Below are 23,341 nucleotides of genomic sequence, written 5' to 3'. Positions count from 1 at the left end.
AATCAATTTCTTAGAAATGACTTAGTACGGATGATTATTAACACAGCTCAGAACTCCTGTATTTTTTATTCCACTACTGGACTTAGTAATTAAGAAGCAAATAGCCTATGTTGATGCGATTTTGTTGTTTTGATGCATGATGGCTATGTTTTTTAAATTATTTTGCCTGTCAAATGCGTATGAGATAAAACAATTTATTAATTTATTCAAGGGCATGCATCATGTACTTGGCAGAAAGTTAACAAGAGATCTGCTTCTGTTTATTTAAATATGTGATTATGTCTAATTGCAGGCAGAGAAAAAGCTTGCTATTACTGTGTTCAGCTTCCCTCCAGACAAGGGCAATGTTGGAACTGCTGCCTATCTCAATGTATTTTCTTCCATCTACTCTGTCTTGAAGGAACTTCAGAGAGATGGATACTTTGTTGAGGGCTTGCCTGAGAAAGCCGAGTCACTGATGGAAGATGTTATTCATGATAAGGAAGCACAATTCAGTAGTCCCAACCTCAACATTGCATACAAGATGGGTGTTAGGGAGTACCAGACACTCACTCCATATGCCACTGCACTGGAAGAGAACTGGGGCAAACCACCAGGCAATCTGAATTCTGATGGCGAGAGTCTTTTGGTCTATGGAAAACAGTACGGTAACGTGTTCATTGGGGTGCAACCCACGTTTGGATATGAAGGTGATCCAATGCGACTTCTGTTCTCCAAATCAGCCAGTCCACACCATGGATTCGCTGCATACTACTCCTTCGTTGAGAAGATCTTCAAGGCTGATGCTGTTCTTCATTTTGGCACTCATGGTTCGCTTGAGTTCATGCCTGGAAAGCAGGTTGGGATGAGTGATGTCTGCTATCCTGACAGTCTTATTGGTAATATCCCCAACGTCTACTACTATGCTGCAAACAACCCTTCTGAAGCTACCATAGCCAAGCGCCGCAGCTATGCCAACACCATTAGCTATCTGACACCTCCTGCAGAGAATGCTGGGCTTTATAAAGGCCTGAAACAGCTCAGTGAACTAATTTCATCTTACCAATCTCTAAAGGACAGTGGTCGTGGGCCTCAAATTGTGAGCTCCATCATCAGCACTGCCAAGCAATGTAACCTTGACAAGGACGTCAATCTTCCTGAAGAAGGGGAGGAACTTTCAGCCAAAGAGAGAGACCTTGTGGTTGGGAAGGTCTACTCCAAGATCATGGAGATAGAGTCTCGGCTCTTGCCTTGTGGTCTCCATGTCATTGGTGAGCCGCCATCAGCCATGGAAGCAGTTGCAACACTAGTCAACATAGCTGCACTGGACCGTCCTGAAGACGGGATTTCCTCTCTCCCATCAATATTAGCTGAGACAGTAGGAAGGGGCATTGAGGATATCTATCGAGGAAGTGACAAGGGTATCTTGAAGGATGTGGAGCTGCTACGCCAGATTACGGAGGCATCACGTGGAGCAATAACAGCCTTTGTGGAGAAGACCACAAATAAAAAAGGCCAAGTTGTTGATGTGGCTAATAAGTTGAGTTCAATCCTTGGATTTGGGTTGAATGAGCCATGGCTGCAGTACTTATCAAGCACAAAATTTTACAGGGCTGACCGTGAGAAGCTTAGGATCTTGTTTGAGTTCTTGGGAGACTGTTTGAAGTTAGTTGTGGCTGATAATGAATTAGGGAGCTTAAAGCAAGCTTTGGAAGGTAGTTATGTGGAACCAGGGCCTGGTGGAGACCCAATTAGGAACCCGAAGGTTTTACCGACAGGAAAGAACATTCATGCACTTGACCCACAGGCTATACCAACAGCAGCAGCCATGCAAAGTGCAAAGGTGGTGGTGGATAGGTTGATCGAGAGACAGAAGGCAGAAAATGGGGGACAATATCCTGAGACCGTTGCACTTGTGTTATGGGGCACAGATAACATCAAGACCTATGGAGAGTCATTAGCTCAAGTTTTATGGATGATTGGGGTGATGCCAATTGCAGATACCTTTGGCCGTGTAAACCGGGTGGAGCCAGTCACCCTTGAAGAACTTGGACGGCCTAGAATTGATGTTGTTGTCAATTGCTCGGGAGTGTTCAGAGATCTGTTCATCAATCAGGTATTCCCCTCTTACATTTTTCTATTTTCCAATCTATATCTAGGCGGCATACTTGTGTCACATCCAAAGTTAGGACTAACATCATCTGACTTGGCCAAGCTTTGAACCTATTGAATGTTCCTACACTTGTTATTTATTGCCTCCATTAAGACTCACAGTAGCAGCATGGAAATTGATCCATATAGAAGTTACAAATAGTGATTTAGGACGTACAACCATCTAGTTAATTTAATATCTAGCCTGGGAGATATCTGAGGGAGCAAAGGCCTCACCGGATCCCCACCCCCTCTCCTGCATAATTGCTACAGCTTCATATTATTACTATTGGTATATTATCCTTATGGTCGCTGGCCAGAGGTTTATATTTCCTTTTTAACTAGATCTGCTAAATATTTATGATTAGTATATGATCTTACTGAGTATTCAGGTAAATCTGCAATCTGATAAAGCGCAAGTCTTTTCTGATTTTTCTGTCAAATATTGCTAAGACTGTTTCTAACTGATCTTCTAATTTCGTAGATGAACCTCCTGGACCGTGCTGTGAAGATGGTCGCAGAACTAGATGAGCCAGAGGACCAAAACTATGTCAAGAAGCATGCAATTCAACAAGCACAGATCCTTGGCATTGATGTACGCGATGCTGCAACCCGTGTATTCTCCAATGCATCAGGCTCCTACTCCTCCAACGTCAACCTTGCTGTTGAGAATTCATCATGGAATGATGAGAAACAACTTCAGGACATGTATTTGAGCCGCAAGTCATTCGCCTTTGATTGTGATGCCCCTGGTGCAGGCATGACCGAGAAGCGCAAGGTGTTTGAGATGGCACTCAGCACTGCTGATGCTACATTCCAGAATCTAGACTCATCTGAAATCTCTCTCACTGATGTCAGCCACTACTTTGATTCAGACCCAACCAACCTAGTACAGAACCTCAGAAAAGATGGTAAGAAGCCCAAAGCATACATTGCTGACACCACCACAGCAAATGCACAAGTGCGGACGCTGGCAGAGACTGTTCGGCTTGATGCTCGCACCAAACTGCTCAACCCCAAGTGGTATGAAGGTATGATGTCTAGTGGGTATGAGGGAGTGCGTGAAATTGAGAAGAGACTCACAAACACGGTTGGCTGGAGTGCAACCTCAGGCCAAGTTGACAACTGGGTGTATGAAGAAGCAAACTCAACTTTCATTCAAGATGAGGATATGCTCAAGAGATTGATGAACACCAATCCAAACTCATTCAGGAAGTTGGTGCAGACTTTCTTAGAAGCTAATGGACGTGGGTATTGGGAGACAAATGAGGAGAACATTGAGAAGTTAAGGCAGTTGTACTCTGAAGTTGAAGACAAGATTGAAGGGATTGACCGGTGAACTATTAAACTCTGTAAAATGTTATAAACATTTAAAATTTGATTGTAGTCTGCTTTGGCTCTTCTCTCTATCTGTATAAGGAAGGAGATCAATACATTGTAGTGTCGCATTGTAATGTGAGTTTGTGTCATCATTCTTCCACTGTAAGTCTGTAATGTGATTCTCTTTTTTCCTCTTTTCAAATATCTTGTGAGTTGTGAGTACTTATTGAACATTAAAATTTGGACCTGAGCATATCAGAGTTTAACCCTGGGCATTCTGGCTTGTTCATTTTCTGTTGGCATACATGGATGAAAGTCTTGAAGGACTGGTAGCTCCAAAAACAAATATTCTATAAAAAGTTATAGAAAGTTAAGCTGGAAATAAAGGGATGAGAGTATGAGACAATATAAGTTGCATTATTGCAACCTGTTGTTCAGGGGTTCAAAATTTGGAAACAACCTCTCTTACAGAACCAAGGGTAAGGCTGCATACACTTGCCCCTGCCAGACCCTAAAGTATCGGGAGCCTTGTGCACTGGGCTCCTCTCCTTAGCGCCCATCGCCCAAGTCGTCCCATAGCTACCTAGGCGAGCGTCACATGGCGAAGTGATGATCCAATGCTTTGAGAAAGGCTCGGATAATGAGGCGTTGATAGAGGCGCCAGGAATTGTTAGATCATCACCTTGCCACGTGGCGCTCACCCAAGTAGCTATGGGCAAGACTTAGGGATGGGCTCTAAGGCGAGGAGCCGGATCCATCTAAGTCTCTCACCAATTTATTCACAATTGACACACTCTCTCTTCTTCGAGATTTGGTTCCCCATCAATATTCTTCATTGAGCTCCTCCCTCCCTTTCCCTTGTGAGTGTGGTGAAGTTGAGCATAAGATTTTTTGAAAACCCTAGTGTTCTTGAATGTGACTATTTTGATGGGAATGAAAAGCTATAGTGGTGGGAAGAACCGTTCTTAGAATGGTTAAGGTCGTGTGGAGGGTTTGCATCTATGAACATCAAGTAACTTTGTTATCTTATTTGTTGCTGATAAAAAATTTTGAAGGGTTGACCCTACACATAGGGTGATCCTTGTCCGTTCGAACAAACAATTATTTAGTTGGCATATGGAAATATATGGTTCTGATGAAACCCAAAATTGTGGGGGCATTATTGAGATTGCATATCATTACATGTCGAATTTCTGTTAAAATAGATGCTTGAATTTAAGTGTATTGGTATAAATCAATACTTGGAAAGGCTTTGAATATAATCTGCAAGATAAGCTTATATATATATATATATTGATAAAATATAAGCTTGGTCGTGGAACAATTTCATGAAAATCAGAGTTCAAACTTGAGGTACAACAAGTTCTATAATGGAAATTGAACATGTGGCTTTGAGAAAGCCAATACAAAAATGGCTAAGAAACTTAATGTTTAATTTTCAATTATGACGTAAACCGATGCTTCTCGTATTACTACGTACATTTTGATAAGTAGGCTGTTTTTATTAAAGCATTAGGCAAAATATAATGGAGAGAAGGAATATAAGCATTGGTCTGAACACATAAATAGTACCATTGTTATTGACTATATAAAGTGAGAGAGGAATATAGCTTACATACTTGGAAATATAGTATATATACCTAGAAAACATCATTTATTTGGGCTAGATATGTTTCATCTAAAGAAATGAGCTTCAGGCTCATGCCATAAGTCATGTGATGAACACCCAACCCATATAAGATGAGATCCCTATAATTTTTTGGAGTGAATAAAAAAATTCATTATCAAGGAGGAAAAAAAAAAGAATATAACAATTCCCAAAAGAGAGAGAGAAGCAAAGAACAATCCCTCAAGAGACAAGAGAGGGAGCTCAAAGTAAAGAGGGAGAGAGGCCCCAAGACAAAATGATATGACTATTCCTATGGGAAGCAACACAAGTGAAAGAAACACTATAAATCTTTCCTTTTACATCGAAAGAGATGGATTTTCAAATCTGCTTCAGAGGGTGAGATTTGGAGGCCCATTTCCTAAGGTTACACTCTATCCAAATCTAGTCAATGGTGGCACAGAATGCAAGCTTGCCTATAGAATCACAGACTGAAGACCCAGTGAAAATCATGTCGATCTAAATCCATTCCTTGTGAAGAGAGAGAATCCTTCTATTTCTAGGCTAGAAATTTGTAAGGGTACCTTTCCATAGAGAGGCAGATATGAAATGAAATTATCGATGATTTGTTTAGTACTATTATTTTTTATTTTTGTCTCATTTTGGAAAAATGAGAAAATAGTTCTCACCACAACGGGACCGCCTAGAATCTTCTGATTTTTAAAACTTTTTTTTTTGTTTGTATATTCAATGAGTTAGTAGCTCCATCATTGCGAGTGCTCACGCCACCTTACTATCAATACTATGTAAACCTATATCCCCCTACCTTGATTTTTCACCCTTCATCCCTCTTCTAGTTATTCTATTCGTCTCTCATTCTATATCACATTTGTACTTATCTCTCTCTTTCTTTCTTTGTTGATTTTTTTTATCCTGCCAAACAACTACAAGATTTTTTTTTTTATTCTCCAATTTTTATTTTTTAATGGGATTTTTATTGGCAACCTCAATTTGCCAAATAAATTGTAAGTTTATTTTTTTGCCCTCTTAATATAACACAATTTTTTTCATCGAGAATAATATTGTTGCTCTCTCTCTCTCTCTCTCTCTCTCTATATATATATATATATATATATATATATTTGAACAATAGGCATGACTAATAGTTTTTGGTAATCATATAATAATAAGTCCTTTTCAAATTATTTTTAAAAACTCTTTTATATCTGTAGTATAAATACATTATATTTGAGAATAAGACAAAAAACCAGAAAAAAATAGTGTCAAATTCTAAATACATTCATAAAGATGTTAGTTTTATAGTTCCTTTCTTAATTTTTCTATTCTTCTATTTCAACCTCTGGAGTGTGCATTGCTCACCAAACAGACAAACAAAGGAAAGGTTGCTATACGAGGGTGGAACCCTCTTTTATTTTGACATATTTTTTTTTTGTTGGGTTATGCTCTTTTATTTTGATTGAGTTCTCAGCATTCTGCAGTTTGTGATAATAAATAATAGAACTAAGAAAAGAAAAAGTTAAAGAAACTAACATTAAGGGGAAGCCTTTTCTGGGTGGGAGTTGTACAAGGCCGGCAGACTAAGGGGTTGGTTGACGAAGGCAGGGAGCCAGTGATCCTCTTCTGGTCTAACTGAGTTCCCACACGGCTGCAGCACTGGGGCACGTACTCCAAGTGTCTCCCGGCCATCAATGTGCACTGGAAGGGGGTTAACGCATTTGAGAAGATCTCGTGAGTTTGAGAAAATAAAAAATGAGAAATGGAAAGGAAATTCGACCTAATAGATCAGACACGATGGATCCCAATTCTGGTTGTGCGGGGCCAATGAGGGATACATTTGGGCATTAATTGGGTGTGGGTTTTTTGGGTTTCATAGAGGACGGGGGCCATCATGTCATCGTCATTTGTATTTGGGTGCAGGGTCATGTGGTCAGGGAGTGTTCATTTGGCAAGAAAATGCTTTCGATTTGAGAGTATTGCCATTGCTCCAGCACCCTAACACGCATCTGAATATCAATCAGAAAAGGTACGGTGATCATTCCGAACCTCCTATGTTTGGGCACAAGGGCACGTTGTCCCTCCCCTGTTTTTCCCCTTCACTTTTAAAATGACGTGTACGAGCGAGGGTCGAGCCTTTAGACTCCACATGAAAAGGGCGTCCTGAACTTGTAGGCATTGTTTAGGTGCACGGTATCGGATCGATGATAGCTCACTCCAGAAACTTAAACGGATCGGCCCGATTCGGACAATTTTACACTTAAGTTTTATTAAAAATGGGGTTTATTGATTGTACCATTCCATTAGTATAGGATTGGCCTGTGTCGATACTGATCCGGATCGACTGATACCGATACCTCAAAGTCTCAAAGACTCGAACCATACTTAGGTAGATGAAAAAGACCCCCTTTTAAAAGATTTGATGAAAATGACCACTGAGCTCTCGCTGTCGTGGGCGGAGCAATAATCTGGTGACCTCTGCAAAAATTATAAGATGGTGTCTGTTCTGTTCTCTGTTTGGTTTTGCATTTACTGGGATTCATTAAGTATACTTACCAGTAAAGGTATTGATCCCTTTCGTCCCAAACCCTTCAATTTAGAAGAATCCAATTATGTGGCGTTTGCGACCTCTGTTTTTTCTCTTCATTATCCTACTCCCTCTAGCTTCCTCGGATATGGAAGCAATAGAAGCCTTGTTGAGACGTCTTGACGGTAAACGAGCACCTGCATCTGTACAAGAAGCCGCAGCGAAGGCATTCCTTGGGAGATTTTTGCCTACCCATGTATCAAGCTTTGAATTCAAGATTGTTTCCAAGGTATTATATTGCCTTCGATTCATTTAGTTGAAATATTTCCCGAAGCTACTTTGTACTTCCTTTGTTGGATTCATTGCGTGCCCTAGTATGGTCCTCTGCATTGCCGAGTAATTGGGTTATGGTAAAAAAATAAAGAATCTAGAAAATAGGAAGGAGAATCAATTTGGTTTTATGCTAGGTAGATCCTTACAAGGCTTATGGAAAGATTTAGAGCCTACAAAAAGGATCTCTATATGATCTTTGTTGACCTAGAAAGAGCTTATGACAGAGTCTTTAGAGAGCTAATTTGGCAAGTGCTAGAGAAGAGAAGGGTATTAAGTAAATATGTTGATATACTTAAAGATATGTATGAGGATGTGGTGATTAGTGTGGGAGCTATAGGAGGGCAAAGTAGTAAATTCTCAGTTACAATTGGGTTACATCAAGGATTTGCTTTATGCCCTTAGTTGTTGCTCTTATCATGGATGATTTAGCTAGGAACATTCAAGATGAATTCCGTGGTGTATGTGATGGAGGGCCGGTAGGGGTAGGGAAGAACCTTCGAGATGAAATTCAGAGTTGCAGTGAAGAGAGAAATCGCACAAAGAAAGGGGGAGGGGGAAAGGATTGCACACAATGCCCGCAGGCTCTTCACCAAAACCAAACTCGATTCATCTTCTCAATCTATCTTCTAATTGAACGAATACAAACATTTAAATAGTAAAAGAAAACAAACATTCAAAGGAAACCTACTATAATTTGGAAACTCAAATTAATTGGAAACTAAATCCTAGTAGCTATCTCCTACTTAAGCTACCAAAAATAAAAAGTTGCATGAAAATAGAAATAAAATCCTAAAATATACTCCAAGCCAAAGACCCAAATTGGATACGATTCATTTTTTTCTAGAGACCCAGATGGGTTTAGATCGGTCCATAGGTACAAATCTGCATTAGTATGCTCTTTGCTAATGATATTGTTTTGGTGGATGAAAATTTGGGATTAATGCTAAGTAGGAGCTATGGAGAACAACATTGGAATTAAGAGTTTTTAAGATAAGTAGAATGAAGATGGATTACATAATGTGTAACTTTAATTACATTATGATGGATAAGAAGTAATGAAGAATGAGAAGAGAGGTACTGCAAATGGTGTAACTTTAATCACATATGATGGATAATGAACTGGTGAGGAATGAGGAGAGAGAGGTGGTACCCCAAAGTGATAATTTTAGGTATCTTGGGTCAATTAAAGAAGGAGATACGAAGGATGATGTGTTACAGAGGATTAAAGTGGGATGATGTGGAAAGGTGTGTTCGGGGTGTTGTGTGACCGACTTATTCCTTTAAAGCTTAAAGGAAAATTCTACAAGATAGTCGTACGACCGGCTATGATATATGGGGTAGAATGTTGGGCAGTTAAGAAGTGTTATTTAGATAAGCTCTGTGTAGCAAAGATGAAGATGTTGAGATGGATGTGTGGCAAAACTAGGAAGGATAAAGTAAGGAATTTCCCTATTAGAGCTGAATTTGGGAATCGGCCCGAATTATGATAAGCTTCGAGAAAGTAGTTTGAGGTGGCATGACCATAGTCGACGGAGTATGTGGATGCATCAGTAAGGAGGAGTGATCTGATTAAGATTGAAGGAGATAAAAGAGCTAGGGGCAGGCCTAAAATGACCATAGAAGAAGTAGTAAGGAAAGACATGTATAGTTTAGGTCTTGTCCCAACTCCCAAGTATGACCTCGAATATATCTGATTGGAGGACAATAATCCATGAAGCCGACCCCATCTAGGTGATTCTTTACTGTTTTGTTGTGTTGTGTTCTCTCCTTTTTATGTCTGTTTTCCTTTTGCTATCTTTGTTTGGATCCATGTAGCCAACCCCATTCAGTTGGGATAAGGCTGAGTTGTTGTTGTTCTAGAAAATAGAAAAGAGGAGTACTAGTTCAAATGAGCAAAGAAGACTACAAACCTGAACCTGGAAAATTATAAAATCTGATATTCAAATGATAAATTAACTTGTTCCCCAGATTTTGTGGTTGACGTATCATTAACATTGCTGCTATTATATTGTTGTTGTTGTTGCTGTTATTGTTTTCTGATGTTCATTATATTAGGTATGGTCCTGTTATGCGTTTATGTCTTTTTATTTTAGAACAGAAAATAACCATATGCATAACTAATATGATTGATAAATGGGCCTGTAAGATATGATGATTCGTTGATAATTACTTGTGCTGTGCATTATTTGGTCCCTTAGTTTGCTTTGGTGCTGGCTACCTAGTGCTGACCACCTTGTTGTTTTGGAATAAAGGGCAGAAAATCACTTGGGTAATGCCTTTGTACATAAGAACTTTCTGATGCAGTGTGCTCAAGAGATTCTTTTTAATCATTGAAAAAAGAAGTGATTAACTGTAATAGGGAGTCTGATGATGAGGAAGAGGTTCTTACCTTATTTAGCTATTAAATGTATGACAAACGCTTGGTGTTGGGATGGTTTGGTATTTTGATGGTTAAAGGTTGGGAGGAGGTTATCGGGGTAGTTGAGTTGCTGGGTTTAGCAGGATTTATGGCCTGCTTTGACCCACATGGAGGTTTGATGTGGCTATTTTGAACCAATGGATAGTAAGATAACATTTGGATTTGCCACGTATTAAATTTTTTGTGGCCTATCTCAACTGTAAAGCCCATGGTGTACTGGAATTTCCTCATGTATTTTGAGCCACCTAGCTGTTTTGTTTTTATTTAATTCATTACTCATCCAAGTGTCAGAGTCCATTTGGGCTGAAACATGACACATAAATACGAGATGGTGGAGTGCAGCACCCAGTTTGGTGTCAGGTAAGGCTGCAGTTCCAGTAATCCTGTGGATCCGGCGGTTCTGCTAACTCCTCCCCAAAAGATTTGGTAAAGAAGGGGTGATGGAGACATCAAGGTGTACAGACGCAAGAAGAAAAAGAAACAACCATCTTTGTGGCTGGAAGAATAGAAAGCAGAGGAAGAAAGAAGAAGAAGAAAAAGGAGGAAGAAAAAGAGGCTCGATCCAGCCTTCCCAGCGCTGGATTGAGCCCCTCTCTCTCTTTCCAGATCTCAGAAAATCTTGTGGGCCCCATTAGTTGTTAGTTTAGTAGTTTATTTTTAGAATATTCTTTTCCTTGTTAGTCTTTTAATTAATTAGGAAACTACTTTACTAGTTGTTAGTTTTTAGGAAGTCTTTATTTACTTTCCAATTGACCTCTTTTTATTTTTAGTAACTAAGTTTATCATTTATGTAGTGGCCTAGGCCACAACGGAAGGAATGGAAAAAAATTATTGAAAGTAGCCTTTGAGCAAATCTCCCCACCCCTCTCACGATTCTCTCCCTCTCTCGGTTCCTCTCTTTCTCGCCTCCTTTCTTTTTCTCAGTTTCTACTCCTCTCCCTCTTTCTCTTGGCTGTCTCAATATTGCAGCCTCTCTATTTTTTTTTCTGGTATTATTGTTGAAGACAGGTGCTCCTCCCTCAAGCAGCCAAGGATCGATCAAAGTACCATTGTCTTCCTGCACTACTGTTAGGGATACTGCTGCCTCTTCTTCAATGAATCGAAGACTGGCTGTTGCACTTTATTCTCTGTACTATTGTCAATAAAGGCTGTCCTCCCTTCAAACAAACGAGAGCTGCAATAATTCTGGATGGTTTTCTTCTACAGCAGTCAATCTGGGCAGCAATCCTCAATCTTGGTAGACCTCGATTTCTTCTTCTCTTCTCTTTTTGGACAGTGGACAGGTAAGTAATTAAACTAAGCCCCCCACCCCCATTAATCCCCTGTTATATGTTTGCAGTCCATTATCATTGAAACCAGCCCTTGCCCCTTCGTTTATGACTGTTTTAGCTACTGTTTTAAGACATTTCTTCACTGTTATATCTCCAAAACCCTTGCTGATTTTCTATTTTAGTTGGCTGCTTGAGGACATTGATTGTTTGCATATCTTATTTGGTGTCTAGATTGATTTGTGCTGAACCTAACATTCGCATGACGTTTGTTCCCTTCCCCATATCCCCACTTGAAGCTTTAGTAAGTTATTATGTGTTTTTCCGCTTAGATTGATATTGCTCCTAGCTACATGTTGATTTGTCTTTATTTATTGCATGTTGAATCTTGTTTTGATGAGCATATCTAAATCCCAACCTAATCCCAAGACCCCCTTAAGTTTGTCTGACCTTAATTGAGTCACTCTTGTAGGGACCCTAGTCTTCTAGGAAATCCCCTACATCAAGGGGAACACAAAATATTCATCCTATGGGCACACTAATGTTTAATGTGTGTTAACAGGATGAATGGGAGAATGCTTGTGTGTCTTTAACTAATCACACAAGTCCTCTATTTATAATATAGAATCATGATAGGAGTACAAAACGGAAACTATAAATTATATAAGTATACCCTTCATCCAGCCGCCCCCACTCTAATTAGGGTCGGTGGAGGGGGAAAACCCCAATGTGCCCCTATGGTACACTTATCCTTATTCTAACAATGGGCTTGTAGTATTAAAATTTCAGACCGCACATATGATACATAACTCTCATTTCTCTCTCATAGAACCGAAGAGGTGGATCACCTCTTCTTTTCCTATCCCCTCGCCTCCACTATTTGGAGGAAAGTCCTTTCTAATTGCTGGCCAGCTTGTAGAAGAATTTTACCTCTTACTAGGGAATGGCTTTGGATTGACATGACCTTCCATGGCCCCACCATTTGTGATACCATTGGTAAGCTTGCTTTTTGTGCCACCATCAACCACATTTGAATGGAGAGAAACCTCCGTAGATGGACTTCCAATTCCTACTCCTTCGATGGGATTTGGAAAGCCATCTCTTTTGATGTCTCCACCAAAATAGCTTTCCCCCTCGCCGTACAGTCCCCTCCTCCACCAGAAACAGGCATATTATAGACTCTTGGAATCTTCCCCACTCTATTCTCCCCCCACCCCTTGAGGATTTGTATCCAATAGTGGCAGACTTTTTTGTTTGGGGTTTTTCCCTTTGATGCCCTTGGACCTTCCCTCCCCCCCTTTTTTCTGCTTGTATATTTCTTCTTCTTGGGTTTATATATTATTATTCATCCAAAAAAAACTTATGAAGATGCATAAACTGATCCCATTGTCGTATAAAGATGGGTTTCTTTCCCACCTGCCAAGGACCAGTTTCCATAATTTTGTTTTGCCTTCTTCTAGTGAGAAGTTGAAAAGGAATAAGACGTTGTCAAGGAGGAAGGTTCCATTGATCCACAGGGTCTCCATTGTCTAACAAAGGGAGCTTTAACAACAGGGAAAGGGGGTCGGCTACCTAGGAATTGACCAACGAGGCAGTGTCTCCATTTGGAGATCTCAAGAGCAAGAAGGTTAGAGGGGCAGAGACCAACAATCTGACTGTTGAAGATGGCTGGAGGGACAAAGTGCAGGGAGAGACGTTCATAGGAGGGGGGTGAGCAAAGGAGGGAAAACGGGTCATCCAAGGTTGAGGATTAGGAGAGTGTTAGTTGGAGAGGGAGTGGGTGTTGAGGGAGGAAGGAGGAGAGGTAGTTTCCTTGGAAGGAAGAGGAAGGATGGGGAAAGGCTGAGTTAATGTTTTGGTGGGAAGGTCCACTGGAGGGATGGTAGACATGGAAGGGGAAGGGTCAGGGGAAGATGGACATAGAAGGGTCAAGGGAGTTGTCACAAGGGATTTGATTTTATTAGGCTGTTTGCTTCTTGATCCGAATCGTTTGTTTTTTTTCCGGTCTTCTTTGTACTTTGATACGACACGATTGTGGTCGTCGTACATTGGTACGCTATATGTTAGTTTTCTTGGGTAGCAATCTTGCAACATCTCTCTCGGTCTTGGTATGCAGTGATTGTGTACTTCTTTCTTATTAATTTGCGTTAGTTATTTGAGTTTTTTGCCCATTCAAAAGAAAAAAGGTGGAAGAACCAATAAAATGGCACAAAGCCCTAGGGAAGAAGTGTGCGGAGTGGAGGAAGAGAAAGGCTGCTTAGAAAAATGAATTGGGTCAAAACTGGGTGACCCACGGTATAAAGGGTAGTGCGCATTGTGGTTTGTTATTAGTGCAATTGAAGAGTAGAAAGAGGAAATTGAAAAACAGGGTGGGGGGAGGAGTAAAAGTGTGAATTTGATAAAGGGGAAGGAGTGTTCACATATTAAGGTGAAAAAAAAAAGGAAGCTTTTTTAAGCTGGTTTCGGTATGGGTAGGGTTTTGTATGAAAAATCTGTTTTTTGTACAGAAGGTGTAGTATGAAGGTTAAGTGTTCCTATTGTTTTTCAGTGTTCCAGGCTCAATGGAGGGGGATGGTTCGACCCCTATGTCGGTGTAGATCGTGCAGATCAATAGTGATCAAGTCCATTGAAGTTTATGGCGGACACGAAGGGCACAAATCGAGTAAATTGAATCATGGTGAAGGGTTCGAGCTTCTCCATAGAATGTTTCTTTGGCCATAATGATTTCACTCTATGGCAACAACAGGTGAAAAATATTCTTGCGCGGGAGGGGACAGTCAAAGTTCTCAGGAAGAAATTGGAAAAGCTTGAGAAGATGAGTGGCAAGAGTTGGGGATCTAGCAAATAACATGATCCAATTGTATCTTTTGGATAACACTCTTTGGGAAGTGGAAGTTTGGGCAAAGCTGGAGAGCAGGTACAAGTCCAGGTTGTAAACAAAATGTCTGGTATTTAAGAAAAGATTATATGGCGTTCATTTTCAGAAGGAGCAAATTATAAGGTTCACTTGGATGAGTTTAACATAATATTGACGGAATTGTCGACTCTTAATGTTAAGATCGAAGAGAAGGACCAACTACCTCTCCTATTGGGGTTGGGTGTGTTTTGTATTTTGTGGGTCCACATAATTGCTATTGGGCCTGTATCTGTAATTAGGTCGGGTTTTGGGTCCATGACATGTCGGTAGGTAAAAATGTAATTGTGTGGGGATTATGGTCTTGGCCTTTTAGGGTTTCCTATGTATTGTTTCTATGGGAAAACCTTAGACTTGGACACAAGGAATGGGAGATCACATTTTGAGGTGGAGAGTGGTGTAGAGAGTTTTTCTGGCGTAGTGAAAATATTTTGGTTCGCTTGGGTGGATGTAGGCATTCAAGCGGAACCACGTTAAATTCCTCGTGTTGTGTGTGATTGTTTACTTTGTTTTTTCCTCGTGATTGTGCATTTTCCCCCAATAGAACCCTCTCCCATAAGCTAAAGCCCAAAAAGCCCTAAGATATTCTTGGACACTAAAAGGCAAACAGAACAGCCACAGTGATTGATGACTCCATGGAAGAAAACTCTTTTATCTTTCGTTTCTGATGCAGATCATGATTATTTTTCTATCACAAACTTCGTCTACATAGACTACTTAAGGTTTCTTACTTTTTTTTTTTCCTGAAAATTTTGCAGGATATGGTGATGTGACTGACATCTACAGCTGGTAATCTGTTTTCCTATTTATGCTTTGTTAAGTTTTATCTGGGAAGTTATTCTCATGAATTTTGTATTTCTTTTCTTGGCATAAATAAGTGACAAAACACAATGCAATAGACAGTGCAATAAGGTGATTGTTGCCTAGGCCCCAGGCAAACGTCGCCTTGGTGACACTATGATAGCGGCTTTCAATTACTCTCTCTCATAATTTTACAATATGACTCATACGTATGCATATTTACAAACAAGAACAAGCCCACAATTAGAAACATGTTTTAGGGGGAAATCAGAAATTAAGACTGAAAAATATATCACCAAATATCAACCAAGCCTGATCTATAAATACCTTTAACATATTTGAGACAGGAAACCCAATCAAAGAGTGGAGAATGTAAACGCGTGATTTGTGAGTCTCTCTCTCTCTCTCTCTCCAAGTAACCCAATTTAGCAAGTGTAAAATGATACTTCAAAAACATGCATCTCATAGAACCCATATAAGCATTTCTTTTTCCCTTTAGGCTTAATAGCAGGTTTGCCGGGACTGCCAACAAAATTTTCATATATTGTTCATATATGGGTCTTTCCCAACAAAAAAGTGGATCAACATAATCATATATTTTCTTGATTAATAACGAATTGTGTCCTAGGATCAATCAGAAAAGTTTACACATCACAGAAAACCTACGGAAGGTGCGAAATTTTAACACACAGGAAAGTCATTTTCATAGGTAACAAATGATTGACAGTTCCATATCACCTTCTGTAACTTTAATATTGTTGATCTGATGTAATGAATGCTTCACTTTTTTGTTACATGTGAGCTTCATTTCGGTGGCTAATGAAACCACAACATTTCATTCAATTTTGACTGGCACATGTGGACATCGTAAAACTTGTCACTTGCAAATGCTTGGGAGAATTGTGTTGGACCATAAGGGATTCAGGGTGCTTACTAAGCTACTATTGTAAATCTTCCCTTCTCGTGATTTTGGAGCTTTATGATTTACTTTTGTGAATGTCTTCTCTCTCTCTCTCACATGCTCACTTACATTACCAACATGCAATTGAACATATGTTCCTGCTCTCTTTTAGATGCTGTACGAGTATGTAGGTATATCAGTGTTCAGCACAAGACTCATTTATCATTTTTGTTGCTAATGGCTATCAGTTTCAATGTTATGTATTACTGGGGTCTAACTTGGTTCATTGTGCTTGTAGGGGTGGCTGTTATCCTACTCACGTCGACATTATGGTAAACCAGTTTCTGAAATTGAGGAAGCATGGAGGATTCTTTACCGAACAATAGACAACTGCACGGATGGAATTCCTGTAAGTTCAACTTATCCATAATGGCATATTGAAGATAATTGTTTTAATGCCTCTCTAACCCCACCCCCATGGGACAGAAAAAAATGTGCTAATATGCATTGAAATTTTTTATCACTGAACTTTTGGTTATATTTTCTCTCCTTTCCATGGTGTCCACACCACTCCCAATTCCTTCCCATGGCAAAAGGAACAAGAGACGATTAGCACCATCCTTCATTTGGACATGTGTCCATTTTCCATAAAAACCCAGGGATCTTTGGATTTGGTTTAGTTTAGTTCTACCATTTGCACAGAAACTTAAACTTTGGTACGAGGATCTGTTATAGCCTCTTATCCTAAAAGCTCTAGCTGTTAGGAAGGGCACGCAACAATATATACCAACACCTCACCGAACATGCAGGCCCACACACACACGTCTTTGCTCATGGCACCAAGGGCATATGGTGGAGGGACAGAATAACACACTCCTCCACACCTACCAAAGATCAAACACCCAACCTACTGACTCTGATACCATGGTACAACCACTTATCCCAAAATCTCGAGCTGTTAGGAGGGGCACAGAAAAATGTTTATCAACAGGATCAATATATCGCAACTTGAGCTTTCTATTGGATTTCACCTTAACAAGAATATGGTTACGGTATTGACTAAACCACAAATGAATATATCAGCATGATCAACGTAACCCAAATTGAGCTTTCTACTGGATATCACCATAACAAGAATATGATAATGGTATGACTAAACCATAAATGAACCTTGCATCTCCATATAGACCATTCCAATGAATAATACCCGCAAGTGAAAACAGAATGCTTTTTGTAGCTTCTCAAAAATCAAAAGCTTGTCAATTTCTCTTTGGGAGAGGCCTTCTAAACCAAGGGTTTAGACAATCTTTCATTGCACGCCTCAACCTTGACAAAGAAGTCACAGATTGACATAACATTCTAACCTTTGTTATTCTTCATAGAGGCCGCCTGTCTGACATGAAGCATCCTTCAAAAGTAATCATGCCCTCCCATTGGTTGTAAGCCTTTTCTATGTTCTGCAAACCAGGGTTTCCATCCTTCTTTTGAATTATTGCACTTTTGAGCTATATCACTATATGGCTCCATAAATCTTATGTTGGCCCATCGGGAAGCTCGTTGATGATCTCATATGCCATGGAGTCAATTACCTCTCTCTATTAGAGTTAATTTAATGAGGGTACTTTAGGGTTAAGTGTATTATATTCTTGTCACTAATTGTATTTTCTATTTTTCCCTTTGCTGCCTCTCTAGGGAGGTGTATGTAATTCTTTACATCTTGTTAGTGAAGTAATATATATGTGGTAGAGAATTTTTTCTCTAGACACAACATTCCACTACTCTCTTCTTCTTCTCCAACCCTCCATTCTCTTGTTTCTCCTTCCATCTTTACATTCTAACTTTGTATCAGAGCTTAAGGTGTTGGTTTGAGAGTCATGCTACAAGTTTCTCACTTTCTTTTTTTTTTCTCTTTGGAACCCTAGGTTACAAAATGGTTCCAAAAAAGGATCTACCATGTGAAAGGATTGAAGAAATCATGAGATAGGCATGAAAGAAGACCATTGTAATAATGAGATAGGCATGAAATAAGACCATTGTGACATCAAGGGACGTTTTTATTTGAAGACATAGGGACTTGGATCTTGCATCAACAACTTCCAGCCCTGGGAAGTTTTTTCTCCCTCTTCTTCATCCGGCCAGCTTTGAAGCTGGAACAAAGCTCCCTTGGATCGCCCTAGGGCCCCCTAAAAAACCCAAATGGTCTCGCATGCTTATTCTAAGAGGTGTTTCTCCAAAACCCATTTTACTGCTGGAATATAGCTACCGCCGACCTTGTTTTTTTGGTGTTTTTAGCTAAAAAATGTGTATGTGAGATTTTGTTACCTTGGACTTGTAAGGAATGTTATTTGAGCATAATGTGTTGCCTTGTGATGATGCTACACCTTGGAGAATGTGGTTTGCTAAACTCCTTTAAGTTATATGTCACTCATTTCCTGCTGTTGTCTCTGAGTGCTGGGAAGGAATTTTTTTAGGTAGAGTATATTCTCCCCAGTTGTTTGTTGGGTATCATCCCCACTTTGTGTTGTTTTAGGGGTATCCTTACATCGTGCCTGATCTCACAGAACCTATGGAAGCTACATTGGGTGGATCGAATAGTACCAACCTCAGTTCGATTGCTTTTTATAATCACAAAGCTCAAATTTCTTTTGTGAAGTTGGGTAGCACCAACTATTTGGATTGGTCACAATCTGTGAGGCTATCCCTACGAAGTAAAGGGAAGCTAGGATACATTACTGGGGCTATCAAGGCTCCCATTGTCGCTGATCCAGGTTACCAGAAATGGGAAACTGCAAACTCTATTGTTATGATGTGGCTGCTTTTTCCCATTAAAGCTGAGGTAGGCAGGAGATTTATCCGAAAGGAAACTGCTGAGGATATTTGGGATAGTGTTTCTAAGACCTAACAGGAAATCTGGTCCGATTTGTGCTTCTGTCTTCTTCTCTGTCTTGTTTCTTCTCCTCCAGCTCTATCATCTTCTAATGTCTGATCCAACCACAGTATTTTCCCTTATTTTTACTGGTTCCCTAATCTTCTTTCCTTCTACTCTTGTTCTGCGTTATTTCTTTATCCTGAAATTGTTGATCTACTGGGCTTAGTAGGATTTAATTGATCTTCTTTGTGGTTTATCCATTCAGTCTGAAATTTGGGGTGTTAGATCACTCATCTAGGGTGACCCAAACCCCAAGTGCTTAGCTCTTAAACCAATCTGTTGGGAGTTACTGGCCTGCAACTAGGACTGGTCCCTTGTCATCTGCTAGGTCCTGTTTCAGAGTGTTTTTTTTTTTTCCAGACTGCTGAATCGAGTGCTTGTCAGTTGGAATTAGCAGGTCATTGAGTTAGTGACCTCCACCAGAAATTTCAGGTTGATTGGACCTCATATTGGTGACTGATGAGTTCTCTTACCTGCAACCATGCATACCCATTGCTGGCTTGCTGCTGTAGAGAGGTAGGAGATGAATACCTTTTGTTATTTATAAGGCCATAAATCTTATTATTTGCACAAAATGCCATTCATTCTTAATTTGTTTCTGTTTTATCCCCATTCTTGTTTTACTTTCCAGTTTAGTCCTTTCCTTCAATTTTATTTTTTGTTTGGTCCCTGTTCTGTTTACCATATCCAAAGGGGTATTGAACTGTTCTGAATATTTGCAAAATTTTCACTGCAACTTTAAATTGGGTTGTTATCTTTCTGGTGGGCCATAGCAACCCAAATCTAGTGTTTGCAACCGGGCGTTGCATCAATATTAGCATATAGTACTAGTCTTTTTGTGGTTATTATTACTTAATGAACAATGAAGCACTGCCACCTTGACGGTTAAAATTGTGTGTAGGTCTCTTCCACTTTCACCCAAAAAGCCATTTACATATTTGAAAGTGCTATATCTTTGTTGTATTTCTGTAGCAGGGGATAAGGCTGTGTACATTTTCCCCTCCCAGTCCCTGCAGTAGCGGGAGCCTTGTACAGTGGGTTGCTCTTATATATGAAGGGATTAATGGCTGGAAGATGAGGTTATAAAATATTTTTAAGAATTTCATGCTGTAGTGATTCTGAGATTCATTTTCTGGAGAATAAATAGAGAGTGGCATCTTCTTGCATCTTGGTTTGAAATCAGAATCCTGATTCGTCGGTTGAGAAAGAATCTTTTGCAGGGTCAAATTAACTTGCATTTGTGAGCTTTGAATTCAAATTCAATTATATGGAGTTGGCATATTTTTTTCCCTTTAGTATATTTCTGAACTTTTTTCTAGCTTGAATGTTTTGCCAACCTATGACATGTTACTTAACTTAATTCTAATTATTTTTCAGTCTCAGATACTAATCATATGGTTTATTGATCATACTTTGTTCATGTGGTGCAGGCTCGTAACAAAGATTACATTGTTGAATTCCCGGACTGGGATCCTTCACTGAGACCTGGTTTGTCCAGGTCAAGAGAAGAGAAGGTGCAATTTATATTGAACAGAACTAGAATATTCTCCTCAACAGAAATGATCTCTTCTTTGCCTCGCCACATTTATGGTACTCCGAGAAGGAGGTCATTAATGCTTTACGTCTTTTCCTCAAAGCAGGAAATGATCTTGCAGGAAGCCCCACATATAGGTAGAAGGCCCTACATTTTGTTTACATAACGACTTTTTGACTGAAATGCATGTTTTATTTCAATGCTATCTTCAGAAGCACTTCATATATGTGGCATCAAATGATATTTGCATTTGTCTTGCTGTCATTGCTCTTTAATAGCCACATTTGCTAGTTGTCTTTTCTAATTAAGCATTTTTTGCTCTACTATCATCATACTTGTTATTTTTGTTGTCTAAATCTACTGGAGATATAATGTTGGCATACTGATTATAAATTATGACAGGTATGACTTAGTCGACTTAACTCGTCAAGTACTATCAAAGCTTGCAAACCAGGTGTATTTGGACGCAGTGATTGCATTTCAGAACAAGGAAGACAAAGTTTTAAGTGTTAATGGTGAATGGTTCATTCAACTCATCAACGACATCGATACTCTTCTGGCTTCTGATGATAGTTTTCTATTGGGAAATTGGTTAGAAAGTGCGAAAAGTCTTGCTGTAACTCCAAACGAGTTGAAGCAGCTTGGAACAAAGAATTTATTCACTTATTTGATTTCTTTCATAATTTCGTTGAGAATTTGGGATTATTTAAAATTTTTTTCCACATTCTCAGTCTGAATGGAACGCGAGACCACAAATAACAATGTGGTTTGATAACACAGAAACCAATCAGAGCCTACTTCATGACTATGGTATTACTGATCATAATTACTTTCCCGTTTTAATTATGTTTACATTGATAATGATATATTGGCCGTCGCTTATGGACAGCCAACAGGTTCTGGAGTGGGCTTTTGGAAGATTATTATCTGCCAAGGGCTTCCATATACTTCAATCATTTATCAACAAGTTTAAGAGAAAACAGGGCCTTTCAGCTAGAAGAATGGAGAAGAGAGTGGAAATCTTTTTCAAACAAATGGCAAGCGGGGACAAAGCATTACCCTGTAAAGGCCCAGGGGTATGCTCTTGCTATTGCTAAAGAATTAGTCAAGAAGCACTTGAGCCGGGATGCCTGGTATGATTTGGATTTTTCCGGCAAGAATCAACAAAAGATGTAAAATGGTCTTGTGTGTGGATTTATACAGTGTAATGACTGAACCCTTCATATCTGGGTTCATTATCAATTTACTCCATAAAAAACATTTTTAAATCCATTGATTAACAGGAAAGATTCAATGTTAAGGCCTATTACTAAACAATGTATGTACCCATGCTGTCGGAACAATCTAAAAACAGGTGTTCGGATGCGTATGGCCAACTATCATTCTCATGGCTTGGCCTTATTCTGTAGTCATTGGAGTTTCATATGTAGTTTCCAGTTACATATCATAGTTGGAGGATCTCAATTATCCAACAATGACATAAATGGAGCTCTCTTGATGTGGTGAACAAAAAATAGCTTCAATAGGATACCATCGAGTGAAAAACTATATTTTGAAATGCATTTATCTCATCCTGTATTTGTTTTAGTTCCAATTAAGAGGTTGGTTTCTTTATATAGTTCTAAAGGGAATCACATGTTTTCCCATGGGTTGCTTATATGCCAGTTCTCCTATTGTTACAAAATGGAGAGGGTGCCGAGGGGAAATTATGCACTTATTTTGCATTCAACAAATTTGCAAAATTATGCCGCATTTTATTGGGAGTGTAGTGAAAAAAAAAAATGTGTGGTACTGTGAAGTGAAATGGTATGAGGATAAATTATAAATGAAGTTTCTTCTTGCACCGGATTATACTTTTTTCCGGTTTCCTTTGCCAATGTTGGATTTTGTGTGTTAAGCGTTGGGTGCCAGAGTGTGTTCAGGATTGGTCTACAGAGTCTTTCAGAGGAACTAGCTCAGAAAATTGCAGAAAATGGACTATACATAAAGAAGCTGGAAGAGAGAGAGAGAGAGAGAAAGAGACAGCATCTTTACCAAAGTACTTGTGCCTTTTATCACTTTTGAGCAGAATTCAACTACCTCCCATTGCAACTCTAGATGAACCTGTGTTCCCAACTTTTGATTTGTCAATTAGCTCTCTATATATCATTATATATCTTAGGTTTCAACTTTCAACTATCATGGTTTATCCTTCAAATAGAACTTTCATTGCTTCCGCTTTCCCTAGACTCCATAATAAAGGGATGGAAGCTGAACATTGGAGACCACTGTTCTCAAACACTCATCAAAGTGCAATGACTGCCATCGGTGAAGAATTTTTCCTTCACTCAAAACTCGGTCCTGTGCGTAGGAAAATGTCAATAGACAAGAAATGAGGAGCTATCATTATATGGTTTTGGAAGAACTCAACCTCATAAATCGGCTTACAAGATGAGGGAATCCAGGACCATATCAATCCACATCAATCTCATAGGAAATCGATGTGGGATCATCCCCCATATTCTGATATGGGATTGTAACATACCACCATGCTTCCGAATCCGGCATCCACGGCAACCCACATAGGATCAGGTAACCCTTTCTAAGTGGTTCTCACTTGGCTCCAGGGTTTCTGCCTAGAGGCAGGTAGCCCTTTCCTCGTGGA

General features: G+C 39.5%; 1 protein-coding gene and 1 pseudogene across 1 annotated transcript; both read left to right on the top strand.

Annotated features, from left to right (window-relative positions):
- Nucleotides 1-286: 286 nt before the first annotated feature.
- On the top strand, nt 287-3,652 carry LOC122061935 (magnesium-chelatase subunit ChlH, chloroplastic; the record flags this gene model as incomplete). Its single annotated transcript, XM_042625518.1, has 2 exons — nt 287-2,095; nt 2,615-3,652. Coding segments are annotated over 2 exons (2,664 nt in total), but the record flags the coding sequence as incomplete, so codon positions are not given.
- A 4,094-nt stretch (nt 3,653-7,746) lies between these two features.
- LOC122060724 lies at nt 7,747-21,884 on the top strand (annotated as a pseudogene).
- Nucleotides 21,885-23,341: the final 1,457 nt, after the last annotated feature.

The sequence above is a fragment of the Macadamia integrifolia genome, chromosome 14, assembly GCF_013358625.1.
Source record: "Macadamia integrifolia cultivar HAES 741 chromosome 14, SCU_Mint_v3, whole genome shotgun sequence".
NCBI lineage: Eukaryota > Viridiplantae > Streptophyta > Magnoliopsida > Proteales > Proteaceae > Macadamia > Macadamia integrifolia.
The sequence above is the reverse complement of the archived record's forward strand: the minus strand, read 5'-3'. Positions and strand labels throughout refer to the sequence as shown.